The sequence below is a fragment of the Denticeps clupeoides genome, chromosome 6, assembly GCF_900700375.1.
Source record: "Denticeps clupeoides chromosome 6, fDenClu1.1, whole genome shotgun sequence".
NCBI classification, from domain to species: Eukaryota; Metazoa; Chordata; class Actinopteri; order Clupeiformes; family Denticipitidae; genus Denticeps; species Denticeps clupeoides.
Window position 1 is genome coordinate 17,384,317 of NC_041712.1, and position 21,806 is coordinate 17,406,122.

General features: G+C 46.2%; 1 protein-coding gene across 3 annotated transcripts; it reads left to right on the top strand.

Moving 5' to 3' along the window:
• The first annotated feature begins 114 nt into the window (after nt 1-114).
• On the top strand, nt 115-21,333 carry fnip1 (folliculin interacting protein 1). 3 transcript variants are annotated; one of them, XM_028982231.1, is made up of 18 exons: nt 115-318; nt 10,534-10,663; nt 12,181-12,315; nt 12,410-12,510; nt 12,637-12,711; nt 12,804-12,895; nt 13,986-14,069; nt 14,722-14,790; nt 15,340-15,475; nt 15,837-16,038; nt 16,198-16,283; nt 18,036-18,182; nt 18,323-18,492; nt 18,749-20,168; nt 20,254-20,419; nt 20,516-20,713; nt 20,806-20,921; nt 20,997-21,333. In XM_028982231.1, exons 1-18 carry the CDS (start codon nt 230-232, stop codon nt 21,073-21,075), a joined length of 3,495 nt encoding a protein of 1,164 aa, XP_028838064.1. In that variant the 5' UTR covers nt 115-229; the 3' UTR covers nt 21,076-21,333. The 3 variants fall into 3 exon arrangements, with proteins under 3 accessions (XP_028838064.1, XP_028838066.1, XP_028838065.1); XM_028982232.1 differs by lacking the exon at nt 115-318 and adding an exon at nt 7,184-7,320; XM_028982233.1 differs by lacking the exon at nt 13,986-14,069.
• Nucleotides 21,334-21,806: the final 473 nt, after the last annotated feature.

Here is a 21,806-nt window from a genome sequence, read left to right on the forward strand (position 1 = left end):
GGTTCATGCGTTTAATATCAAAACATCAACACGGCGATTCCCTCTACCACGTGGTGCGCCACCCCGAAATAGCAGCCAATGGCGCTGCGCGGTGGCGCTTCCGAGCTGCTCGTGTGACTAATGCCTGTCACATGACCCGTACACGAATGGAGCTGCTTTCAAGGGACTAGGTGTGCTCCCGGGCTTCGCGCGGAAAGGGAATCCTGTGCCGAGAGCCGCCTGGTGCGCGATGCCGCCGACGCTCTTCCACAAGCTCTTCAACAAGCGAAGTGCACTCTCGCCTCCCCCGAAATGCGGCAGGGAAGAGCCGTCGTTCAGGTACGTGTTCGAACCCTGAACTCGACGTGGCCGCGTTGCCCTGGAACCCGCGGCGCGTCGCTCGACAGGCTCTTCGCGTGACGACTTGCACGGCGGCTGGTCGCGACGTTTATCTTTCGTTTTGGCCCCCATGTTAACTATAGCTGTTTGGATAATCAAGCCAAGGAATGTAACAACAACAAAAAAAAAGTGGCATTAATATTTCAGAGGTGAACGAACGTCCTCCTTGTGTTTAAAACGCAGCGCTGTTGATGCGATGGCTTTGTGCGCGCGCACGCGTTGCTGTTGTGGCGCGTGACGCGCTAGTTAGCCAGCTAGCTAGCCGAGTAGCGACGTGCACAAACTACCCGCCGTTAACAAACGTTTGTGGGACGTTGTTTTTTTTTTTTTTTTTTTTTAATCTTTCGGCGGGCGGAGAGAAATAGTCCTGTGCACCTTTTCCCTTTGTGCGGCCGGACTTCGCGAAAGGGCTTTTCGGTGCCCAGGCTGCAGCGGGGCACGGCGCGTGCCCGACGCGCAGAGCACGTGACGCGGCGGGGGCCGAGATGGCGAGACGGCGCTGTGGCTGCGGTCACGTCCGTCATGCTGCTGCTGCTTGGGCTGGCGGAGATGCAGCGTTGTGACCGAATAGCGTGGACCGGACCTGGAAAATAATTAATATATTGATGGGTGCGTTTACATAAGCCACAACCCTGATGCGACGTGTTTTGTAATGGGATTTAATGGCAGAAAGAGCCAGTAAATTCAAAACTGTAGCTATGTACAGTACAGGCCAAATGTTTGGACACACTGTGTCATTCAATGTGTTTTCTTTATTTTCATGACCATTTACGTTGGTAGATTCTCACTGAAGACATCAAAACTATGAATGAACACATGTGGAGTTATGTACTTAACCAAAAGTTGAGACCTGACCTCCACAGTCACTGGTCCGCAGAGTGAAGGCAAAGGGGCCAAAAAGTGCTAAACACCTCTGGGAACTTCTTCAAGACGATTTCAGGTGACGACCTCTTGAAGCTCATCGAGAGAATGCCAAGAGTGTGCAAAGCAGTAATCAGAGCAAAGGGCGGATATTTTGAAGAAACTACAATATAAAACATGTTTTCAGTTATTTCACCAAGTACATAACTCCACATGTTCATTCAAAGTTTTGATTCCTTCAACGAGAATATGCCAATGTAAATGGACATGAAAATAAAGAAAACACATTGAATGAGACAGTGTGTCCAAACTTTTGGCCTGTACTGTATGTCAGTCTGAATGTTGGGATATTGACATACCCCTATGCTACTACCACACTTGGCAGAATTGTTTACTCTTCTAAAGAAGTATAGACTTCTCATGAAATGTCTAAGACCCTTAAACATTGCTAGAACGTGACTTTGATCTAGGCGTGTATCTTTGAAACACTCATTTTTTTTTTTGTACCAGATCTCCCAGCGTCCCACTAATGAAAGGCCACTGTATTCCTCCCATCTTTCATATGTGGGTCAGGCATGGTCACTGGCTATAAAGATGTCCAGACAGCTGAAATATATTTGTTTGCGCTACAGTGCCAAGTGCGGGTGATCACCTTTCCCGGTCCTCGTGTCGGGACATATCTCTGGCAGAGCACTTCATTCATCAGAGCATTAGAAGCATTAGTTATGATCCCACTGTTAGTTAAGCTAATTAACTCGTTATTGCAGTCTGCATTGGCAAAGGTTCGCTCTGGGATAAATCGGTTTTGGTACGCTGTCCACGTGTATAGAATTGGCGTTTACGTGTGAAAATGCTATTTAATTAGATTGCACACTGTTCTTGACACCTGGAGATAAAAGTGTTCTCTTTGCGTCTCTCTCTTGAACGTTACCTTGTCAGGACTTGAAAGGCAGGTGCTGAAACCTTTAAACCTTGGAAAGGGGACTCTAAAGAATACCAAAGAGGGCGACCTCTTGGGCGACCCTCTTAAGAACCATCCTGGACTCTGCTCGTATGTCCTTAGCGGTTGCTGAATAAGGACACAGCATACTGTACATTGCTGCGGCCTGAGCCAGAGGCTTTTGTGTTCTCGTCCCTCCTTTACCCAGACGCCATCCTTCTGTCATCGTTGTGCGTGTGGCCTTTAGCTTGCTCCCCCTGGAGAAGTGTGGTTTACAACAGCGAGCACAGCGATTGTTGCGTGCTATGGAGACGCTGAGCATCTTGGCCTATAAGTATCAACATTTTATAGTGCTTACACACACACAGCGGATAAGTTGTGAAAATGCGAAACAATACAGCCCCTCTTCCACTCGTTTTGTCTCAAAATAAAACTACCCTAACCTACCCTTATTGTCTACGGCTTTCACAAGTGTGAAAGTGCATGATGGGTTAACCACAAGCTGAAATGCACTATATTAATGTTTATTAAATCAGTCCCCGCCTTTCTATTTGGAACTTTTTGTTTTGAAATTCACGTAGTCAAAAGCGCAGCGGAATGCTATTATTTAGCATTTTTGCTATTTTATTGGTTGCAGCGATTGAAACACCAATGTGTGACACACATGACTTTGTGAAAGTTATTTTATTTATTTATTTTAAATGAGTGAAGAGAAAATCCGGCGACATCCTGCGACTTTCTGTTGAATACAGAACTCGTCCCTCCCCGGGGGGGCACCCCGCACTACTTGAGAAGCGCTGCGCTAGTCTAATTGGAAGAAAAAAAAGTCCATTTAATCTGTTTCCATCCTGCCCTTCCACCTAGTTTAGATAAAAACCGAGTGATTCAGAACACATGACTTGTGGGATGTGAGTGGCGATTTCTCATGCTGCCGTAGTGTAACCGCCCATGTCATGTGAATGAACGCTCATCGTGGTGGAACTGCATGCAAGCGGCTCTGGACGTGCCATGGGGGTTATCGCTCCGAGACGGCCGCTTCCTCTGAGCTGGTGAGCGTTTTGTCGCTGGCCTCTGAGCCCGTCGGGGACATCGGCCCGGCGGTGTGCTGTTGAGAGTGTGCCGTCATGTTCCTATTAGAGCTATTTTGAGTGGCGCGGGGTGGTTCTCCGAACTGCAGTGGTATGGGGTACATTTTGGCGTGACGGTCTCTTCAGGTGTCCTGGCTACTGTAATGTTCCCAGGGCCTGAGCGCGTGAACGCTGCCGAGCAGGAATCACTGGTGCTTTTGATGCTCGACAACCAGGCCCACATCTGAGTTTCGCCTAAAGGCTCGGCAGGAAGTCGTTGAAGGCTTTGGACATGTCGGCGTTCACTCCGCGCTGAGTGATAAGGAGCGTTCGATATTCTTTTAAATGCGTCATGACGGGCCGGCTTTAAGCCAGCTGGCATGGCGTTGGGCAGGCCCGGCCAAAACTAAAACAACAAGCGCTGGGTGTAGCTCTTAACTCACGGGCTGCTCGGTGTGTTTAGATTTCACCTCCTCGCTTCTCAGACTGTAGCCCCAAATGTCAGGGCTGCAGTGATTGGGATGCTGAATAATGCAGAATTTAGTTCAGGAGTAACGATTATGGATTTATTTCTGATCTGTCCATATAACTAATGTTACCCAACGTGTATCTACATTTATTTGGATCATATTAATTCCGTACAACTTGCATACGCCATAGCCGTGTTGGGTGGTTGCATGTTGCATAATTTGATTGAGTGATTGGTTAATTAATTAATCAATAAATCATTCAAAACATTATTTTTAAGTTAGTTATCAGTTAAGTACTCAATGGTTGCATACTGATTGTGACAAAATTGTGCTTTGTAAAGCTCCAGTTATTCCCAGATCAGCTGGATTGACTGGTGTAGACAGTTACAGATCTTCAGTGTAGATAACCTACATCTAGATGTGTCCAACACTTAAAAATTATTAGTTTTTTCCAATTCTAGTGATGTGATATGTGCTTTTTATATATATATATATATAAAAAATGTGTGTGTGTGTCCATTTATATGCATAAGTCAGCTTCTAGTGTAGAAATAGAAGGAAATGCTGCTGCGTTGGTCATTTCCCCCTGTCCTGTGTGTCACCTGATCACCTGGTTTCAGTTCTCCTGTCCTGTCAAGTCAGTCATCCACTGATGAGCAAATAAAATGGCAGACAAGATAACAACATGTCTGGTCATGGAAACCAGGTAAATGTTGCTCATCGTAGTGGGACACTGGGGCTTCCAATTTTTATTTGGAAGGTTGTATTGCAGTAACATCAAATGCTGCACACCCGGCGACATTAATTATATTAATATTTCAGTATTGTTCCTAAAAATGTCTGTGTTTGAAGATGAAATGATGGGGGAAAAAAAAAAAAAATGACACTTCCCGTGGTCTGTCTGAAAGCGTGGTACTGAAGGAAATAAAGTGACACCTAGAGAGTGAGTAAATATTGGAAAATGACATTTGACCTTTTATAGGCGTGTTTCATTTTTCACAACTTTGTTGACTCTTCCTAAACTTTGAAGTCACGTGGTTGCTTCAGGGGCTTAAAAGATGAGCCCCTGGATAGTCGCAGGCGCACTTCGACGCGACTGTCTGGTGATGAGGTCACAAGCGCATATTCAGCGATCATGTGAGCCTGGAATGTGTTACTACCTGAAACTGTCGAGCCTGATTCATTTCTGGTATGGACAATGGGGCGGATCTTTAGGAATGCATACCTGTCACTGTTCGGATGCTTGATGCTTTTAGGGCACTTTTCTGGTGTCTAAATGAATAAATAAAGAAGACGTGTTTGTGTTCAGAGCTCACTGTCACAGGACCAATGGCCTTAATGCCCTATGATCCCTCTTCCCAATAAGGGTTGTGTAAATATTTGAAGTGTCATCTCAGAGACATCAGAGTGTCACATTGTCATTTTGGCTATGCCAGTCCTATGCCATTCTTTCTTTTATAGAGAAGAGAAGAGGAGAGAAACTGCAGGTGTTAACTGAGTAGCGTGTGCTAAAAATGTTTGAAGAAATAACCCTCATTATGACTTCACACTCACACATCAGGGAGGCATCATCTGCTGGTGGAAGAGGTGGAACGGTCCAGGAGGGGATTTCCTGCTTAATTGGGGGATGACTGGGAGGGTTGGACCCTTTGAACTTACTTACTAAATTACCATAATCATCATGATTATTATCCAGATAAAAATATATAAAATGTGATTCATAGAGATATTTTAAATAAACAGCTGACTGACTAATAGATGGTTGTTGGTTGTAGGCATTAGTGTGACCTGGGATCATGCAGTTCATTACACTGACCATACATTATAGCAGCAGCCACTGTCAGCTAGGATTGGTGAAACTCATGAGACTACAGTTATTAGCCAAATTTGAGTCAAATTTGTGCAGATTTTACAGTGTGTTGGTTAAAATTGCTGTGATCACATCTAAAGGAAATTCTTGAGGGACCTGATTATTAGAAAGACACTAATGATCTTATGCCAAAGATGGCCATAGGTGTTTCAGTTATCTAAGTGTATATGTGGGTATACATGGTAAGGCGTGCAACTGTATTATTTCAGTAATAGCTTTGTTCCTCAATGTCATCACATTGTCTTTCCCAAATGAAATTTAAAGGTCCCATGCGGCCTGTAGAAGTGAGGTGGCATTCGTGGAAATTAAGTCAACACCATTCACCAACCCCAATGTTCTGCGCAGACAAGAAGTCGTGTCAGTGTTTTTCCCAGAAGAAAATAAAATTAACTCAGTGGTTTTTGCGTTATTGAAAAAAAAAAAAAATGATAATTTCTGCTTATTTTTACGTCCAATCACCGAGCGACCGCAATGCTTCACACGTTTGGAAGCCATGACGGTTAGTGTTACTTTTTTGGGGGAGGGGTGCTAAATTCTCTGGGTAGAAAAAGCATGAGAACCTTTCCCCTTATGACATCATAAGTTGACAAACTGTCGGCAAAGCAGAAAGGCCAAAGCACACTGTATGCATATCTAGACGGGACACTAGACGGGCTAGGGGAACCAATATTGGGGCAGTGGTGGCCTAGCGGTTAAGGAAGCGGCCTCGTAATCAGAAGGTTGCCGGTTCGAATCCCGATCCGCCAAGGTGCCACTGAGGTGCCACTGAGCAAAGCACCGTCCCCACACACTGCTCCCTGGGCGCTGGTCATGGCTGCCCACTGCTCACTCAGGGTGATGGGTTAAATGCAGAGGACAAATTTCACTGTGTGCATCGTGTGCTGTGCTGCTGTGTATCACATGTGACAATCACTTCACTTTCTTCTAATGTTAAATTTTCATTTCATGGGACCTTGAAGGGGTAATCATGACCCTTTTTCCCTCCAGGCTTTAGTGAGTGGCAACTAATGAATGGGGCTAAAACCCGTATGGCCCCTTCTGATTTATTGGTAGGAGACTAGGATGAGTATGTGTGTCTGTGTGGGGTGTGTGTGGAGCAGCACATATGGGGTACTGACCAGGTGTTCCCTTTCACCCCCACAAGACAGCGTGATTAGGCTAATCCAGCACCCAGCGACGTGGCCGGTTTCGTTTTCATCCAGCCATGTTCTAGAGAGGTGGTGGAAAAATTCCTGCCGCTGCATTTTAAAATAATTGACCCAGGTTCAGAAACCATTTAACCCCCCACCGAGCGTTTATGTAACATGCTCTGCTGTCCTGCGAGGTGGCGCACCCCCTGCTGGACCCATCCACCCTATGCACTCAAGCATCTGTCTTTTTTTTTTTTTCGGGTGCATGTGCTGGTGGTAAATAATAATCAAATAGCATGTATCTTTTTTTTTTTTATAAATTTTTTCCCCTCTTCCCCCGCTCTCTTCATTTTCAGAAGGCGGTGGGTGTCGGCCCTGCCGCGTGCCTTTGTCCTGCTGCTGTCCAGCGCAGCCACGAGGTCACCTGACAGTCTCATGTTGTTGTGTGAATTTAGTTCAGAGCTATTCTTGGCCGCGCTGTGGAGGGGGGCAGAGAGAAGGAGAGAGAGTGTGTGTGTGTGTGTGTGTGTGTGTGTGTGTGTGTGTGTGTCTGATGGACTGACGGAGAGGGCTGGGGGACTGGCAGAGCAGCAAGGATGCCCAGGTACCCAGTAACACTTTAACCCGGTGTGTGTACGTGACAGAGCGAATATTTGGTTTATTTATTTTTTTCATTTTTCATAACACTGACTAATCATCCATTATGTTCGCTGTTTTGCACAGTCCCAGGAAGTGGTGTGTGTGTGTGTGTGTGTGTGTGTGTGTGTGTGTGTGTGTGTGTGTGTGTGTGGGGCTCATGGTGTGTTTAGGGTGTGATTTGGTCCTCGTACCTTTTGCTTTGCTTTCAGTGTCCGCTATCAGAGCTGCTTCTTATGTAATCGGGGCAGATTACCATCAAGGGATTAGGAATGGACGCTGGGCTGTGCAGCAACTCTATCTGCCCCGCTGCCTCGGCGATAATTCGAACGCTCCGGGAACGAGAAGTGCCCGAGTTTGAAATAATTGTAGGTAACCAGAGTGGTGCGAGGTTGTGCAATTTTTGTTCCTGTAAATTCTTGGCCAGAAGTTGAGAACAGCGTGTATTGTTTTGATTGTGAGACACGGCGGGAAATGTCACTCCCCGGAATGACTTTTGGTTTTTGTGCGCGAGATTTAAATAAATAAACGTTTTGTTCCTGCTTGTGCATATGTGTGTGGGTTTGTGTTTCTGTAAGGTTTACACCTGGAGGTTTTATGTGCCATAACCTCCCGGTTTATCCTTCGCTTTTAATGAGCCCCACACAGAATGATTAGCCATGTTGTAGCCTCAGCGCACTCTCGATGAACTGGTATGAGTTAGTTATGCTGTCCCTCACTGAATGGGACGACACCCGTCTCCATAAAAAAAAAAACCTGTCAGAGCGTGATGAATCTTTGTGGCCATCTTCCTAAAACCATGCCGCAGTCAACGCGGCTTGAGGGACGTTGATTCAGCCCCGGGCGGCGTGCTTGAAAAGGGAAGCGCGTGAATGCCCAGGTCGCTGCGATGCCGGCAGCTGCTTCGGAGAAGCTACTGTGTTTGTTCGGCTGCTCGCTGTCTCAGACTGAAAGGTTGTTCTTGGCTCGGGTCTCTGAATGTTCACCACTCCCCACTGGCCAGGCTTCAGCCTCGGCCTGCAGACAGGCTGGCTTTTCTAACCTTGCTCTCTGTCATGAGTGACCCTGTCGGATGGATGGGTGAGTCACCTCACCGCGAGTGGCTTTAACGCCATGTGGCACAGTGAGAGTCTATTTTTTAATAGAACGTTCCATACATGAAACTGAAAAAGTGAAGTGAAAGTTACTGCAGCACAGCACACGGTGACACAACAAAACGTGTCCTCTGCTTTTAACCATCACCCCTGGTGAGCAGTGGGCAGCCAGGACAGGCACCCGGGGGGGGGGGGGAATGTGTGGGGACGGTGCTTTGCTCAGTGGCACCTTGGCTGGTCAGGGGGCCACGTTCTTAACCGCTAGGCCCCCACTGCCCCCACCACTGAAGCTCTTAAGTTTATTACATCATTTACACTGACAGTGATTTACACTCAAGGAAGCAAACATGAATATGAAAATGTATGTGGATAATTATTTTGGGTTTGTAGTAAGTTGAGAGGACATGCGTTAAAGTTATGGGCTCATAACTAGTGGATGATGTTCTTCTTATGCAGTTGCTCACTATTTGGTGGGATGATAAAATCGTTTTCCTGGTTGCCAGCTGCTGTTCTGGACCACAACCTTTTAGTAAAATTAGAATTTATTAGAGGTGACGTGAGTAGGAAACGATGATTTGTTTGTTTTGCGTGAGCGTGCACACCTATGCCTGTGTTACTGTAACCATGGGAATCACAATCAGTTCTTATCTGGCTTCTCAACTCCTCCAGTCTAAACACTGGTGTGTGTGTGTGTGTGTGTGTGTGTGTGTTTTGCACTAAACAGCTGTGCTCCACTCACCGTAGTGGATCGGTGCAGACCCCCTCGGGTCCAGCACGACCGTTAAGTGACGCAGCAGGCAGGAATAACGCAGCCCTATGACTTAACTGTTCCGCTACCCTGGCACAGGCTTAATCTCCCCCAAATAAAGCAGAAAGCAAGACTCCTCTCTGACATTCCAATAAAAGTCTATTCATAGTTCCTAGTCACCCACAGAGCTCAAAACCCAAAGCCTCAGTCGGGCTGCTGACTTTCCAGCCTGGCTCCTGGGACCGCCATGGAATGGAGGAATGGGAGTAGTACTGTGTGGTAGAAACCGTGTGCGATATAAATTTGGCGAACGGGAGATGTTTTAATTATACCGCCCTGCTGCAGAAATATCCTCGTCACATGCGCGAAACCAGGCCTACTCGCCGCACAATGCGATATTTTTGGGAAATGGACGGACGAGCAACCTGTTAACAGAGTTGTGCAACTATGATAGTCTGACTTGAGTCAAGTTAGCAGTGAGTTCTGTATTTGACAGACATGTGCAGGTTTTCACTGTATTTTCATAAAACAAAAACTTAGAAATCTAAAATAAAAGTGACATGGGTCTGATTATTAATATAATTAATATATTGCCTTTCACCTTGGGGTCAAACTACATGTGTAAGCCGGAGATAATAGGGTTAGGGTTAGGTTTGGGGTTAGGCTGTATTATTTCACAATTTATCGGCTGCAGCTGTTGAAAAACCAATGTGTGTGTGTGTACGTTCACAGACACACATGACTTCGTGAAAGTGGAGATTTCTATGTTTTTGTTTAATGAGTAAGAGAAAATCCACCAATGTTCTGTGAATGTCTGTTGAATACTCTGAACTCTCTGCTAATTTTACTGGGGTAAAGACCTTTATGGGAGAGATGTTATCAAAAAATTTTCTATAAGTGCAGATTTGCACAATTAATATTTCACATTTATGGCAACTAAATGTGTGAATTGTTTTATACAACTTTCTGCTATAGTGCCTTTGCAGTTCATTTAAAGTTACAGGCCAAATTATATACCACAATATATATACCACCTGCACTCTATGGTTCAGTTTATGCCATATTGCACAGCCCTAAACGAGCCATACCCACAGAGTTGTAAATGAGTCAAACAAGAGACCTTAAATTCTCAATGTGTTTTGATAAAAAAAAGTGGTTTGTGTAACAACTAGTGGTTATCAAGCGGAGTTATTTTATACAAGCCTAGCCCTCTTTTCATGTAAGTAATGTTTAAATTATGTTTTTTAATCGCTTCTGTATATGGGTACCGATAGGCTGTATGTTGAGTTTGTGCGGTGGAAGGAAACCAGATGATGATGGGTGTGTGTTTTCTCCTCAGTTGGCCCTCTCCGGATCTGGAGCCCAGCCAGATCAGACTGATAGTGTATCAGGACTGCGAGCGACGAGGAAGAAATGTGCTCTTCGATTCCAACGCCAAAAAGAGGAACTCAGAAGAACCTCAGGTCTCGGTGAGCATGTGTGTGCGTGATCTGGTCTGACTCTCAGCAGCAGGCTAGGCTGGTCATGGCACCTTAACACTGGCCAGTCCACCTCCTCACCCCCACCCCAGGCCGCATTAAAGGTCCCGACCGGTTTGAACTGGACGCCTTATCACCAGTAGTAGCCACATCAGCTGACTCTTGTGTGTAAGCATTCTTTCACACTCACATGACAGCACTCTCCTTTCTCACGTCTTCAGCCGTTTGTCATTGTGCCGTCATAGGTTACTATAAGTCACCGCACACTGACAGCGTTCGAGCCATGAACTCTTACCATGTGTTGTAAGATCTCCTTCCTTCTGTCTTTTTTTTTTAAATTTTTTTATTTTCAGAGTTGAATTAATACAGAAACTCAGCAGATTGGTCTCAAAACGGGTCAACTATAGTCTAATCCAACAGCACTTTGGGGTGGGGGGGTATTACGTAATTATGTAAATGAGTTCTGTTGGACCATATTATTAAACATCTCAGATGCTGTTTATCTGTATGACATACTTCATCATATTGTATGAAACTGTATTGAATGAGTGGAAAAAAGTATGCAAATAATACGAGTAAAAATATGTAAAGGTATCGAAATGTACTTCTAATTTAGTTTTTCAGTCGTGCACATTATAGGAAGGAGGGTGGAAATCTATGGTTTTTGTTGATAGTCAGTGGCTCCTCGGTTTGTTCATCACATGACAGTTTTGGCTCCGGATATTGTTTCTCAAGAGCAGGAGGGTGGGGGTTAGAGAGGCTGTGTGTGTGTGTGTGTGGGCCTGTGGGAGCGTGTGTGTGTGTGTGTGTGTGTGTGTGTGTGTGCACACAGGCGAGGGCGGGAGAGGGGAGGGAGGGAGAGAGACAGACAGGGAGGGAGAGCGGTTGGGTTCCAGCTCACGAGTTCCTGAGGAAGTCATATGACTGAGGCTCACATGCTCTGGGCTTTTGTGTACTCGATCAGGGCATGGCCTGGTGTTTGTTTGATGTGAGCCATTACCGACCCAAAGCAATGCACGCATTCCACATGCTGATTGCTGCTGCAGCACACTGCTTACGGCAAATGCTTATTCTGTAAATATCTTGTTTATTGTGCACTTTTTTCATTTACATACAATGCATATTCTTACCGGATGGACCCATTTGATAAACAGCAAAGCTCTATTGTCTTACATGTGGCATGTTAATGTAATAGACCATTATGTTTGGTTAATTGCATGTAAGTCTACTCATGCAGATTTGGTCAAATATTTATGCATTGAAAATCTCATCTGGGTGCAAGCCCTGCCTTTGTTAGAACAGTGTAGCCTTGTTTTGGTTATCTTTGATTTACATTTGTTTAGTTACTTTGCACTTTCTTTTGGGTGTGTTTTAAATTGCTCAATGTAAAGGCTTGTCTGTTGCAGCTGCCCTGTGTGAAGTTTAATGTGCATTTGGGACTAAAATGTGAGCATATAACTTTTTATTTAATTTTTTTTGGTTCTTTCCCCACACCATCCGTTGTACAGAAGATGTGTGGTGATGCCCAGGTGAAGAAGTTCGGCAAATGCTGCCAGCTGCGGCCTACAGGTGGCAGCTCCTCCTCCCTGGACAGCACATCCTCCTGCACCTCAGAACCCAGAGATCAGGGCTCACGTTTCCAGGTAACCTCCACACCCAGTCCTGGACTCCTGTCAGGCTGACCTGGAACTTTATTGGATTCGCTGATTTCCTTGCTCCCTGGTCTTTTTCTCTCAGAGCCCTCGGTGCTCTTCAGACGCAAACATGCTGGGTGAGATGATGTTTGGCTCCGTTGCCATGAGTTACAAAGGCTCCACGCTGAAGATCCATCAGATCCGGTGAGGAAGGAGAGGAAGAGCTGTCCCCTGTCTTCTGTTTCACTTTGACCCGGGGAGACGCCAGTGCAGACACGTTGGCAGTGAGAGAGTGCCTGACTGACTGACCCTTGTTCTATGCGATCGCAGGTCACCCCCACAGCTGATGCTGAGTAAAGTGTTCACGGCGCGTACTGGGAGCAGTGTCTACGGTAGCCTGAACACGTAAGCGCCACATTCCGGTCTACATGCACAGTATGCCCTTTGAGTTGGCCCTCTTGACACTGGTATTACAGGAGTCCTTCTTCTCTCTGCAGGCTGCAGGACAGTCTGGAGTTCATCAGCCAGGATGCTAATGCGCTGCGGCCGGAAAACGGCACCATCACCAATGGCTTTCTTGGAAACATAGGTAACCGCAGCAAGAAAAAAAAAAAAAAAACGCTGTCCACCACCTCAGCGTTGTCACTTCCTCATGCGAGAGTTTCTCACTTTGAGTTTGTAACAGGACCCGTGCATCTAAGCAGGGAGAAGCTGTGAACAAAAGGCGTTATGTTGATCAGCTGCTGCTGCTGTGGAGCTACAGCTTGGAGTCGTGTACGCTTATCGTGCGTTTAGTGGATAACAGTTGAGGTGGCACCTCTAAACATCCTCTTGTAAAATTACAAACCAGTTTGCGAACATGCCATCAAAAAAAAAAAAAAATCACTGGGACTAAAATACTGTGTCAGTTCAAGTGAATTCGATCAAATTAACTTCCTGAGTGATCTCTGCCATGAAAACAGAAATATCTTGTCTAGGGAGTTCAGTGATTTATTATTGTCAAGGACTGTTCATTACTGTGCTATAGCAACAATAATAATAATAATAATAATTTTAATATAAGAAAATAAGCTCAAACTGTAGTTTCTGCAGGTACAGCGAGAGAATTTCACCTGTCAGCATAGCTTTTCTTCTGTTGTGTTGTGAACGTAGACCTGTGTTTAATCTGTAGGCAGTGTGGTTTTGCGTACGATTGTGCTATTGCAGGGGAGTTCGTTTTTTTTTTTGCTTATTAAATTAACCCATAACAGTACGGTTTAAAGCATGAGATGTTACCCTAGCATACCTCATTTGCTGTGACATCCTACGTTTTAAACTTGAGCAGTCTCCCACAGGAAGTTTGCTCGGTCACAAACGAACCTTTAATTTAGGCCCGCTAAATACTGCTGCTGAAATCTGTTTCCTGTCGCAGACCGTACACTTCCTGTGGGACACGCATGACTCCGTCCGCCTCCGTCAGAGGACGTTTAACTGTTGTCTCAACATCGTCATGTCTAGTCTCTAGCCCCGTCTTTCTGTCCCTCTTGGTCTCTCTCTTTTTTTTTTTCTTTTTTTTTTTTTTTGGGGTGGGGGATTGGGGGGTTTGGAGAGCAGGCCGTTCTCCTTCCACAACTAACCTGGCTCCCTGTGTTGTTTTTATTTTGATTTCTTCCTCTTCTCCTTGTCTCTGTGCTGCACAGGTTTTTCTCAGCTCTGCAGCCCGCGCCGGGCGCTATCAGAGCAGGGCCCGCTACGTCTCATCAAGAGCGCTTCTTTCTTTTCAGGTTTGCCATGTGTGTGTATGGTTTTGCATGCCTACAGGAATACTTAGCACTAGCATGCATTAGGCGCTAGCATCCGTGAGCACGTGTTTTTCACAGGTCGGCCCACACATCCCCCTCCGTCATCACCTTCCTACCAGACCTCTCCTTTTTCTGGCATCCCTGCTTCTCTGCCTGTGCTCCCCTTTTTCTCACCTCATCACATGTTTCTTTGCTCCCTGCACTATGTTGCCATAGTGAGCAGTTTGCGGTGTGGGGGGTGGCTGTTGCCTGTATTAATAGCTTCTCTGTGACCCTTTTTTCTGAGCCATGGCATGTAGTTCTCTAGTTATGCAATAGTGGAATGCACATAAGACCCCCAGGGGCCCCGGCAAAAGGTCTTGAGTTGGAGGCCTGCGATGATCCTCTCCATTAATCACATCAGCGGGGCCACTGGGCTGGGTCTGGTGCCATACTGGGGAATTAAATCCCCATGTGGCACCCACTATCGTGCCAGTATGTGATTGAGTGTGGCCACAGAAGACCTAGGTATGGTTGGAGTGGTGGTGGGTGGCAATGCTTGCGCTCGTGTAGATTATAGCAGTGCTTTCATTTCCTCCTGGAGAATGTTTACATATTTCTTTAAAACTTTTTTTTTTCTTTCTTATCTCAACAGGCCACAGCAATCCAATGGACATGCCTGGCAGGGCATATGACGAGAGAGACAGTGGGATTGCCCGGTCAGGTAATAAAAACAAACTCTGACTCCAATCCCCTCCGGTCAAAGCATGTAATGCCAAGAAAAACTGACCCCCACTGTATGGTGCCCAGCAGATACTGCACAAGCTTGTCGAATGGAAACAGACACCCCGGCATGGGGGGAATCTGGGGGAATCTAACACGTCACATGGGCCTGTTTTAAATATAGCTGCACTCTCAAATCTGCCCCATAGATCTAGTAAGCGGGGGTCTAATTCTGCCCCCCTGCTGGTTCCACGGGCCTCCATTGATTTGAGAGGCCTGGGATGAACGTAAACGAAGGCTCCTGCAGTGTTTCTGCGTGCTGACTCACAGATGTGGGTTGGAATTATTTGGAAATGCCTGTTCCATGCAGTCATCTGATTTTTGTCTGTGTGAGTTATTCTGTTTCTGTGCTCCCCCAATAATACAAGCATATTCAGTTCTCCTTCACTATCCAGTTTTAATAAAAAACTGCTTCCTCTTTTTATTAATTTATTTTGGCTTGAAATCAGTCTCTAAATGCTCACCTCACTCCATTTTCTTTTTTCTCCAGCATCTCTGAGCAGTTTGTTGATCACTCCATTCCCATCCCCTGGATCGTCTCTCACCAGCAGTTGTGCCAGCAGCTACCAGAGGCGTTGGCTGCGTAGCCAGACCACCAGCTTGGAAAACGGGGTCTTCCCAAGATGGTGAGAAGCTTCTAGACACAGCCATGCAGCTCAGCATCTCAGGATGCTATAACTAAGCACGTGACAAAAAAAAAAAAAAACTCGAATCTCCTGTCAAGTATCCCTCTTTCATTGTCGTGTGCCCCCTGCTTCCATCAAATTCCATTTCGTGACCATGAATCAACTGAGAAGATGAAACACTCATTCAGAAACCAATGAGCTGTCCGAGCACGAGGCTTAACCACAGACAGAATCACATACCAGTTCCACAAGTTCCGAATGACCTAAACGTCTGCACTTTCTGCTGTTGTCTGTATTCCAGTGCTCTCTGTTTTTTATTTGTTGTGATTTAATCATAGAATTGTGTATGTGTTGTTTTCAGGTCTGTGGAGGAGAGCTTTAACATGTCTGACGAGAGCGGCGGACCGAGTCTCGGCATATCCAGGAAGAAGAAAATCGCCATCGGGGTCATCTTCCTGCTGTCCACGAATGAGGATGAGAACAGCAGATTCCAGGATTTCTTCTTCTCGCATTTCCCTCTGTTTGAGAGTCACATGAACAAACTCAAAAGTGCAATTGAACAGGTGTGTGTTCTGTTGTGGAATCACACCGGGGATTTGTGCCCAGTTATGATTCTTGTTTTTGGCCGTGATCTATTGTCAGGCCGTATTATAGTATTTAGCTGCTAGCCAATTCCAGACTCGGCACATAGTGTTACAAGCCTTCTGTGTTTCTTTGCAAAGGCCATGAAGATGAGCCGGCGATCTGCGGATGCCAGTCAGAGGGCCCTGGCCTACAGCCGAATGGTGGATGGCCTCAATGAGTTTCGGTGAGTTTATAGTTGTGTGTATTGAGAAAGGTGTGATCCGGCACTTCAACTCCATGCACTCTGAGTGGCATGGTGTGTGTGTGTGTGTGTGTGTTTGCGTTTGCGTGACCATATATGCAGGTTTGTTTGTGGTTTGGGAGGCTGAAGTAAATCACCTGAGTTATATTTATCAGTTTTTTTTAAAGGAGGTGAGATGTGTTAGTTTGTCACAATTGTTGTGAAACACCTGTCAACAGTTAAAAAAAATGCTTAATCTAGTCATGTGATGTGTGATAGATGAGCAGTTCATGTGATGCATGATTGATGACCAGAATTCACAACCCTCTGTCCCTTCTACTTTGCTGCTCTTGTTTTTCACCCCGACTTGCTTCTCTTTCTCTGTTCTGCCGTTGACCTTACGAATAGTTCTCATAACCTCTCCAGATTAATCCACATGCAAACACCACCACGGAGTGCGCATGCTTAACACGGTGCATTCTGGGATGGGTGCAGCAGAGGCCACAAGGTGGCTCGTGTCCCGGCCTCGCTGCCCGCATGCCCTCCCTGTGCTGTAGTCATATGCCTGCTGGAATGCCGCCACGGCAACCCGACTCCTCAGAGGGAACAGTATCTCAGTTGGATAGTCAGTCCGACCAGAATAGTAAATAATATGCTGGTGGCATCAGGAGGAGCACGGTTGCATGGGACAAACAAATATCTTCAATATCTCACCTCTCCTGCTAAATATAATGCTGGAGATTTGTATTTGCTATTGCCGCACTGAGGTCAAGGAACAGTGTTGGTGCTCAAAACGGGAGGAAATCCTGTTCTTACGCAGATGCCCACTGACTCATGGCTTTTGTCTGGATGCTGGGACACACTCATACTTGGCGAGTCTAGCCATCCTCATCATGGATTCATTAAAGTGATTGCAGATATGCACTACAAGGTGTCCAACAAAGTGTCTAGTCCTGTGGGCGTAGTGTAGCTAACTCATGTCATGTATTAGTGTCAATCAGTTTTAAAGCCTGCTTAGTGACAGCTCTGTGGCTTTTTGTGTGTTCATTGGGGGTGGTGTTTGTGGGTTCACATCTCCCCCTCAAAGTTCACCTGATCCGCTGCTAAAGCAGCACAGTGTAAAGTTAGACTTGGCTGGAGCTGTAACAGGTTATTCACCTTGGGAGGGGGGAAAGCTCGAGGCCAGATCTATTTATTGATTGAATACTACAGCCCGAAGCGGAGTTCTGAGAAGTGGAGTAACGCGTGGGAAGGAGGCCGTTTTATTTGTGCCAACGTGCACGGCGGCGTCTGAGAGAAATGTGCTTGCCTGCTCAAGTACAGTAAAGTAGCATCCAGCCAGCTTTGAAAATGCTTCATCCAGTGCGGCTGAATGTTAGGTTAACTTTTCTTTATGGCCACTGATGAGGTCGAATTAGGTATTGAGGTGCAGTTTGTTCGGTATGCAGAGTACATGGTGCGGAAATGATGAACACCAGGCATGCTACTGGAGAATCCCCTTAGAGATTCCTCTCATTCTGTGGTAAGAATAGGAGTGAGCTTACAGTGAGCGCGTGTGTGTACGCCCCCTAGTCTACAGTTTTTCCTCAGAGATTCCCTTTTATCAGTGCAAGGCCCTGGCTGGCTGCCCACAGTGGGGTCGTGTGGAATTTCCAGACGACTGGTCCAAACAGAGGGTCTCCCTGGTGGAGAACTGTGCGACTCTTGTTCTTTGGCTGACAATGTCTGTGCTGTTCTTTTCCGCCCCTTCTCCAGGACCACCATCTGTAACCTTTACACCATGCCTCGTGTGCCTGAGCCCGTCTGGCTGGCCATGATGTCCGGCACACCGGAGAAGAACCAGCTGTGCTGCCAGTTTATGAGAGAGCTTGCCCTGCTGATGGAGCAGGCCTCAAAAAATCAGTTGAGTAAAACATTGTAAAACATACAAAAGTTTTTCTTCTTCAAGCTGTTAGTGTCTTAACTCCTTAAGTAACTCTAAAATCAGAAATCAGAAAAACATTGGAAATATTTAAGGAAATTGTGTCCCTTTTTTCTATTAGATTCCTCCCTGCCCTCCTCACGGCCGTTTTGACCAACCACCTTGCCTGGGTACCCACGGTCATGCCCAACGGTCAGCCTCCAATCAAAATCTTCCTGGAGAAACACTCTTCCAAGAGTGTGGACATGTTGGCCAAAACGCACCCATACAACCCCCTGTGGGCACAGCTTGGTAAGGCCAACTCCAACTGAATGTGTTTGTTGCCATCTAGTGGTCAAGTGTGTAACCATGTAGAACCTGTATTGCTCTTACTGTCCAGTGCCAATTGAATCACTTTGACGGGTCAGGGTGGGTGCTTTATGATTACTTATAATTGATTTTGCAATAGTTACATGTATTCATGTTGGAGACTGAAGTGGACTAACAGAATTTTATACAATATGCTAAAAGCCACATTCATTAAGCATTTTTTTTTATCCCTTTGTAGGTGATCTGTATGGCGCCATTGGTTCTCCTGTGCGGTTAGCACGAACAGTAGTGGTTGGTCGACGGCAAGAGCTAGTACAACGACTGCTCTATGTGCTCTCGTACTTTATTCGCTGCTCAGAACTGCTGGAGACACACATGCTGGACAGTGCTGAGGATGAGGCCATTGTGATGCCAGGATCCCTCATCACCACCTCCCTGCGCCGTGGGGAAGTGGAAGAGTCAGATTATGTGCTGGTGACTGTACATAAGCCCACTGGGGACTACCTTGGTCAGGGTGCTGGCGATTCTCAGGGGGGTAGCTATGTCTCTGAAACACACAGTCTGCAGAGCAGCACCTACACAGACACTGATGCATGTCTGGGACCTGATGATGAGCCCGGCCAGGCGACCCATACCCCTGGCATACACACCTGCTGCAAACATACATGCATACCACGCTCTGTGCCAGTAATTCGCACTGAGGATGTTAGCAATCAGATGTCCTGTAAAGAAATGAGTAGCCCTTGTTTAGAGACCCGGTTGGAGACGGTGGTTTGTGTGGGGTCTACGTCCCCGCGGGAGCAGCCCTGTGCTTTTCAGGCCGAGAAGGAGTGCAGTGGCCATGCTGAGATGGAGAACTCGCTGAATCAGGAAGAATGTGAGCTTTCCAGTTCGTCCATTAAGGTCTTCCGCTCCTCGGGTATCCCACTGGAGAAAAAGCCTCCGGATAAGAGTCTGCTTTCGCCATACCTCTCTGATGAAGAAGAGCCTGCCAAGGTGACGTTCCTCATAGGTGACTCCATGTCTCCAGAGTCTGACACGGAGAGCAGGCGGAGGAAGGTGGAAGAGGAGCTCAAGAAGCACAAGAAGCACCTCAAAGACAAGCAGCAGCAGTGTAGCATCAAGTCGAAGAGCGAGGCCAAGGCCAGTACAGTGGACCAAACAAAGACCAATGAAAGCAAGGACTCCCTCTTGCATACCTCCACTCAGAGGTTGTTATGGGGGCCTGCTTCTGAGGAGTGCATGGACCTGTTTGATGAGTACTTTAGTGATGATAATCCTGTCGAGACACGGACTATTGATGATTTTGCTGCAGAAACGCAGAAGGCTGGAAGCGGCAAACCATCTGAAGACATTGTTCAGAGCCCCCGTGAAGATGTCCATCACCAAAGGGACATGAGGACAGACTGTGGGGAATGTCTTGCCGAGCAGGACCGAGGCATTGTCATGTCTGTTCCTGTCCCTCAAGGGAACAAGAGTGACCTGAAGAAAGCAGTTCCACTCAATGACTGGGACATCCCCCGGAACGAGAGCTCAGACAGCGCGCTGGGGGATAGCGAGAGTGAGGACACAGGGCAAGAGTTGCCAAGGCACGAGGAGCAGTACTACAGGGATGAGCAGGAGGAGTGGCAGGATGAGGTGGAGGTTCCATTCCCAGGGTAAGGCACAATTACCAAATGTGTTTTACAGTCTGCCCAATATGCTATTTTGCCATAATTTAATTCAACTGATTTGGGGTTGTAGGGCAAAACTGGTGGAGAATTACTCTAAACCAACCGTGGCCAACTTTGGGAGGTCGTTGTTTGGTGGATATTGTCCAACTTACGTCCCCGACTTTGTCCTCCATGGAACACCAAATGACGAAAAACTCAGACAGACCCTTGTGTCGGACTTGACCCATGCTGTACAGGTAATGATTCTTGTCTGATGTTGGTGGTGTGGCTCTGTTCCAATTTCTCAGTTACTGATGGTGTTTCTGGTGATGGTTCCCTCCCTTTCCTTCTAGCATCCAGTGTTGGATGAACCGATTGCTGAGGCCATCTGCATTATCGCAGACACAGAGAAGTGGACTGTGCAGGTGGCCAGTAGTCAGAGGCGAGCCACCGACAATAAACTAGGCAAAGAGGTGCTGGTGTCCAGTCTTGTGTCCAGCTTGCTCCAGTCCACGTTTCAGCTGTACAAACTAAATGTCTCTCCCAATTTTGTAAGTATTTGCATGGAAAACCTATTATAATACCAAACAGTTGACTCCTTAGTAGTTACTTGGAATAATACCCATGTCCATTGTTTTTAAAGTGTATCATGCATCTTGAAGACCGTCTTCAGGAGCTCTACTTCAAGAGCAAAATGTTAGCAGAGTACCTAAAGGGCCAGACAAGAGTGCATGTCAAAGAGTTGGGCATGGTCTTAGGGTAAGCATGCCCCTTTTTTTTTTTAAACTTGCGATTTGAGCTGAAATTCTAAAGAACTTGTGTGTCTCTCCTCAGGATCGAGTCCAGCGATCTTCCCCTGCTGGCGGCTATAGCGAGCACTCACTCGCCCTACGTAGCGCAGATATTGCTGTAGACTGTGCAAGGGAATTTTTTCGTCAGGAACACTTTATAATGCAGTGGGAATGGCCAAGGAAGCAGGGTTTTCTTCTGGATCCAGGACCCTTTTGCTGCTTTCAGCACCTGTGGACACTACAGGAGGCACCACACACAACCTCTGGGGCAGGCCCTGGATCAGTGGGCCACAAGAAAGACAATCTACCATTAGGGGGCAGTAATGTTCACATCTACTCTCTCTTAAAAAAAAAAACCTAGGGATTGACAAATAGGTTCCTGTAACTTCCCTAGAGGGCCCTGCCATTGCTAGTTTGTAACGTTTCCATTATTTTGTCATCAGTTTTGAGTCTTTACATTTTTATAACTTTATTTGTTCTTAAGAGGATTACCAAGCCAAAGAGGAGATGCAACCGGCACCTGTCTTCTGAACACGAACAGGACAAAACGCTCTAAGACACAACTTTTGTGCACCTTTTTCCCCGAACCATGAAGGAAGTGAAGGATTTCCCTTAAAATGTTTTCCCTCTTAAAGTTAAAACACAGTGATCAGATTATAATTTATGCCAGTATGATATACATGCTGTTTATTTGTTTACAAAATATACCATGACTTTTTTTTCATCTGTGGTTAATCCCCGAACAAAGATAGTAAAACGTATGCTTTTTTTTTTTTTCTTTTTTTTTACGTGGGGTTGACATTTGTACTACCTCAGATGAAAATGGGCATTTTTCCCAGCTGTTTATTTATTT

Coding starts and splice junctions, on each gene's coding strand:
- fnip1 (XM_028982231.1), top strand. CDS start 230: ATGCCGCCGACGCTCTTCCACAAGCTCTTCAACAAGCGAAGTGCACTC. Junction 16,284..18,035: donor GATGGCCTCAATGAGTTTCG/GTGAGTTTATAG, acceptor CCCCTTCTCCAG/GACCACCATCTGTAACCTTT. Junction 20,169..20,253: donor GTGGAGGTTCCATTCCCAGG/GTAAGGCACAAT, acceptor TTGGGGTTGTAG/GGCAAAACTGGTGGAGAATT.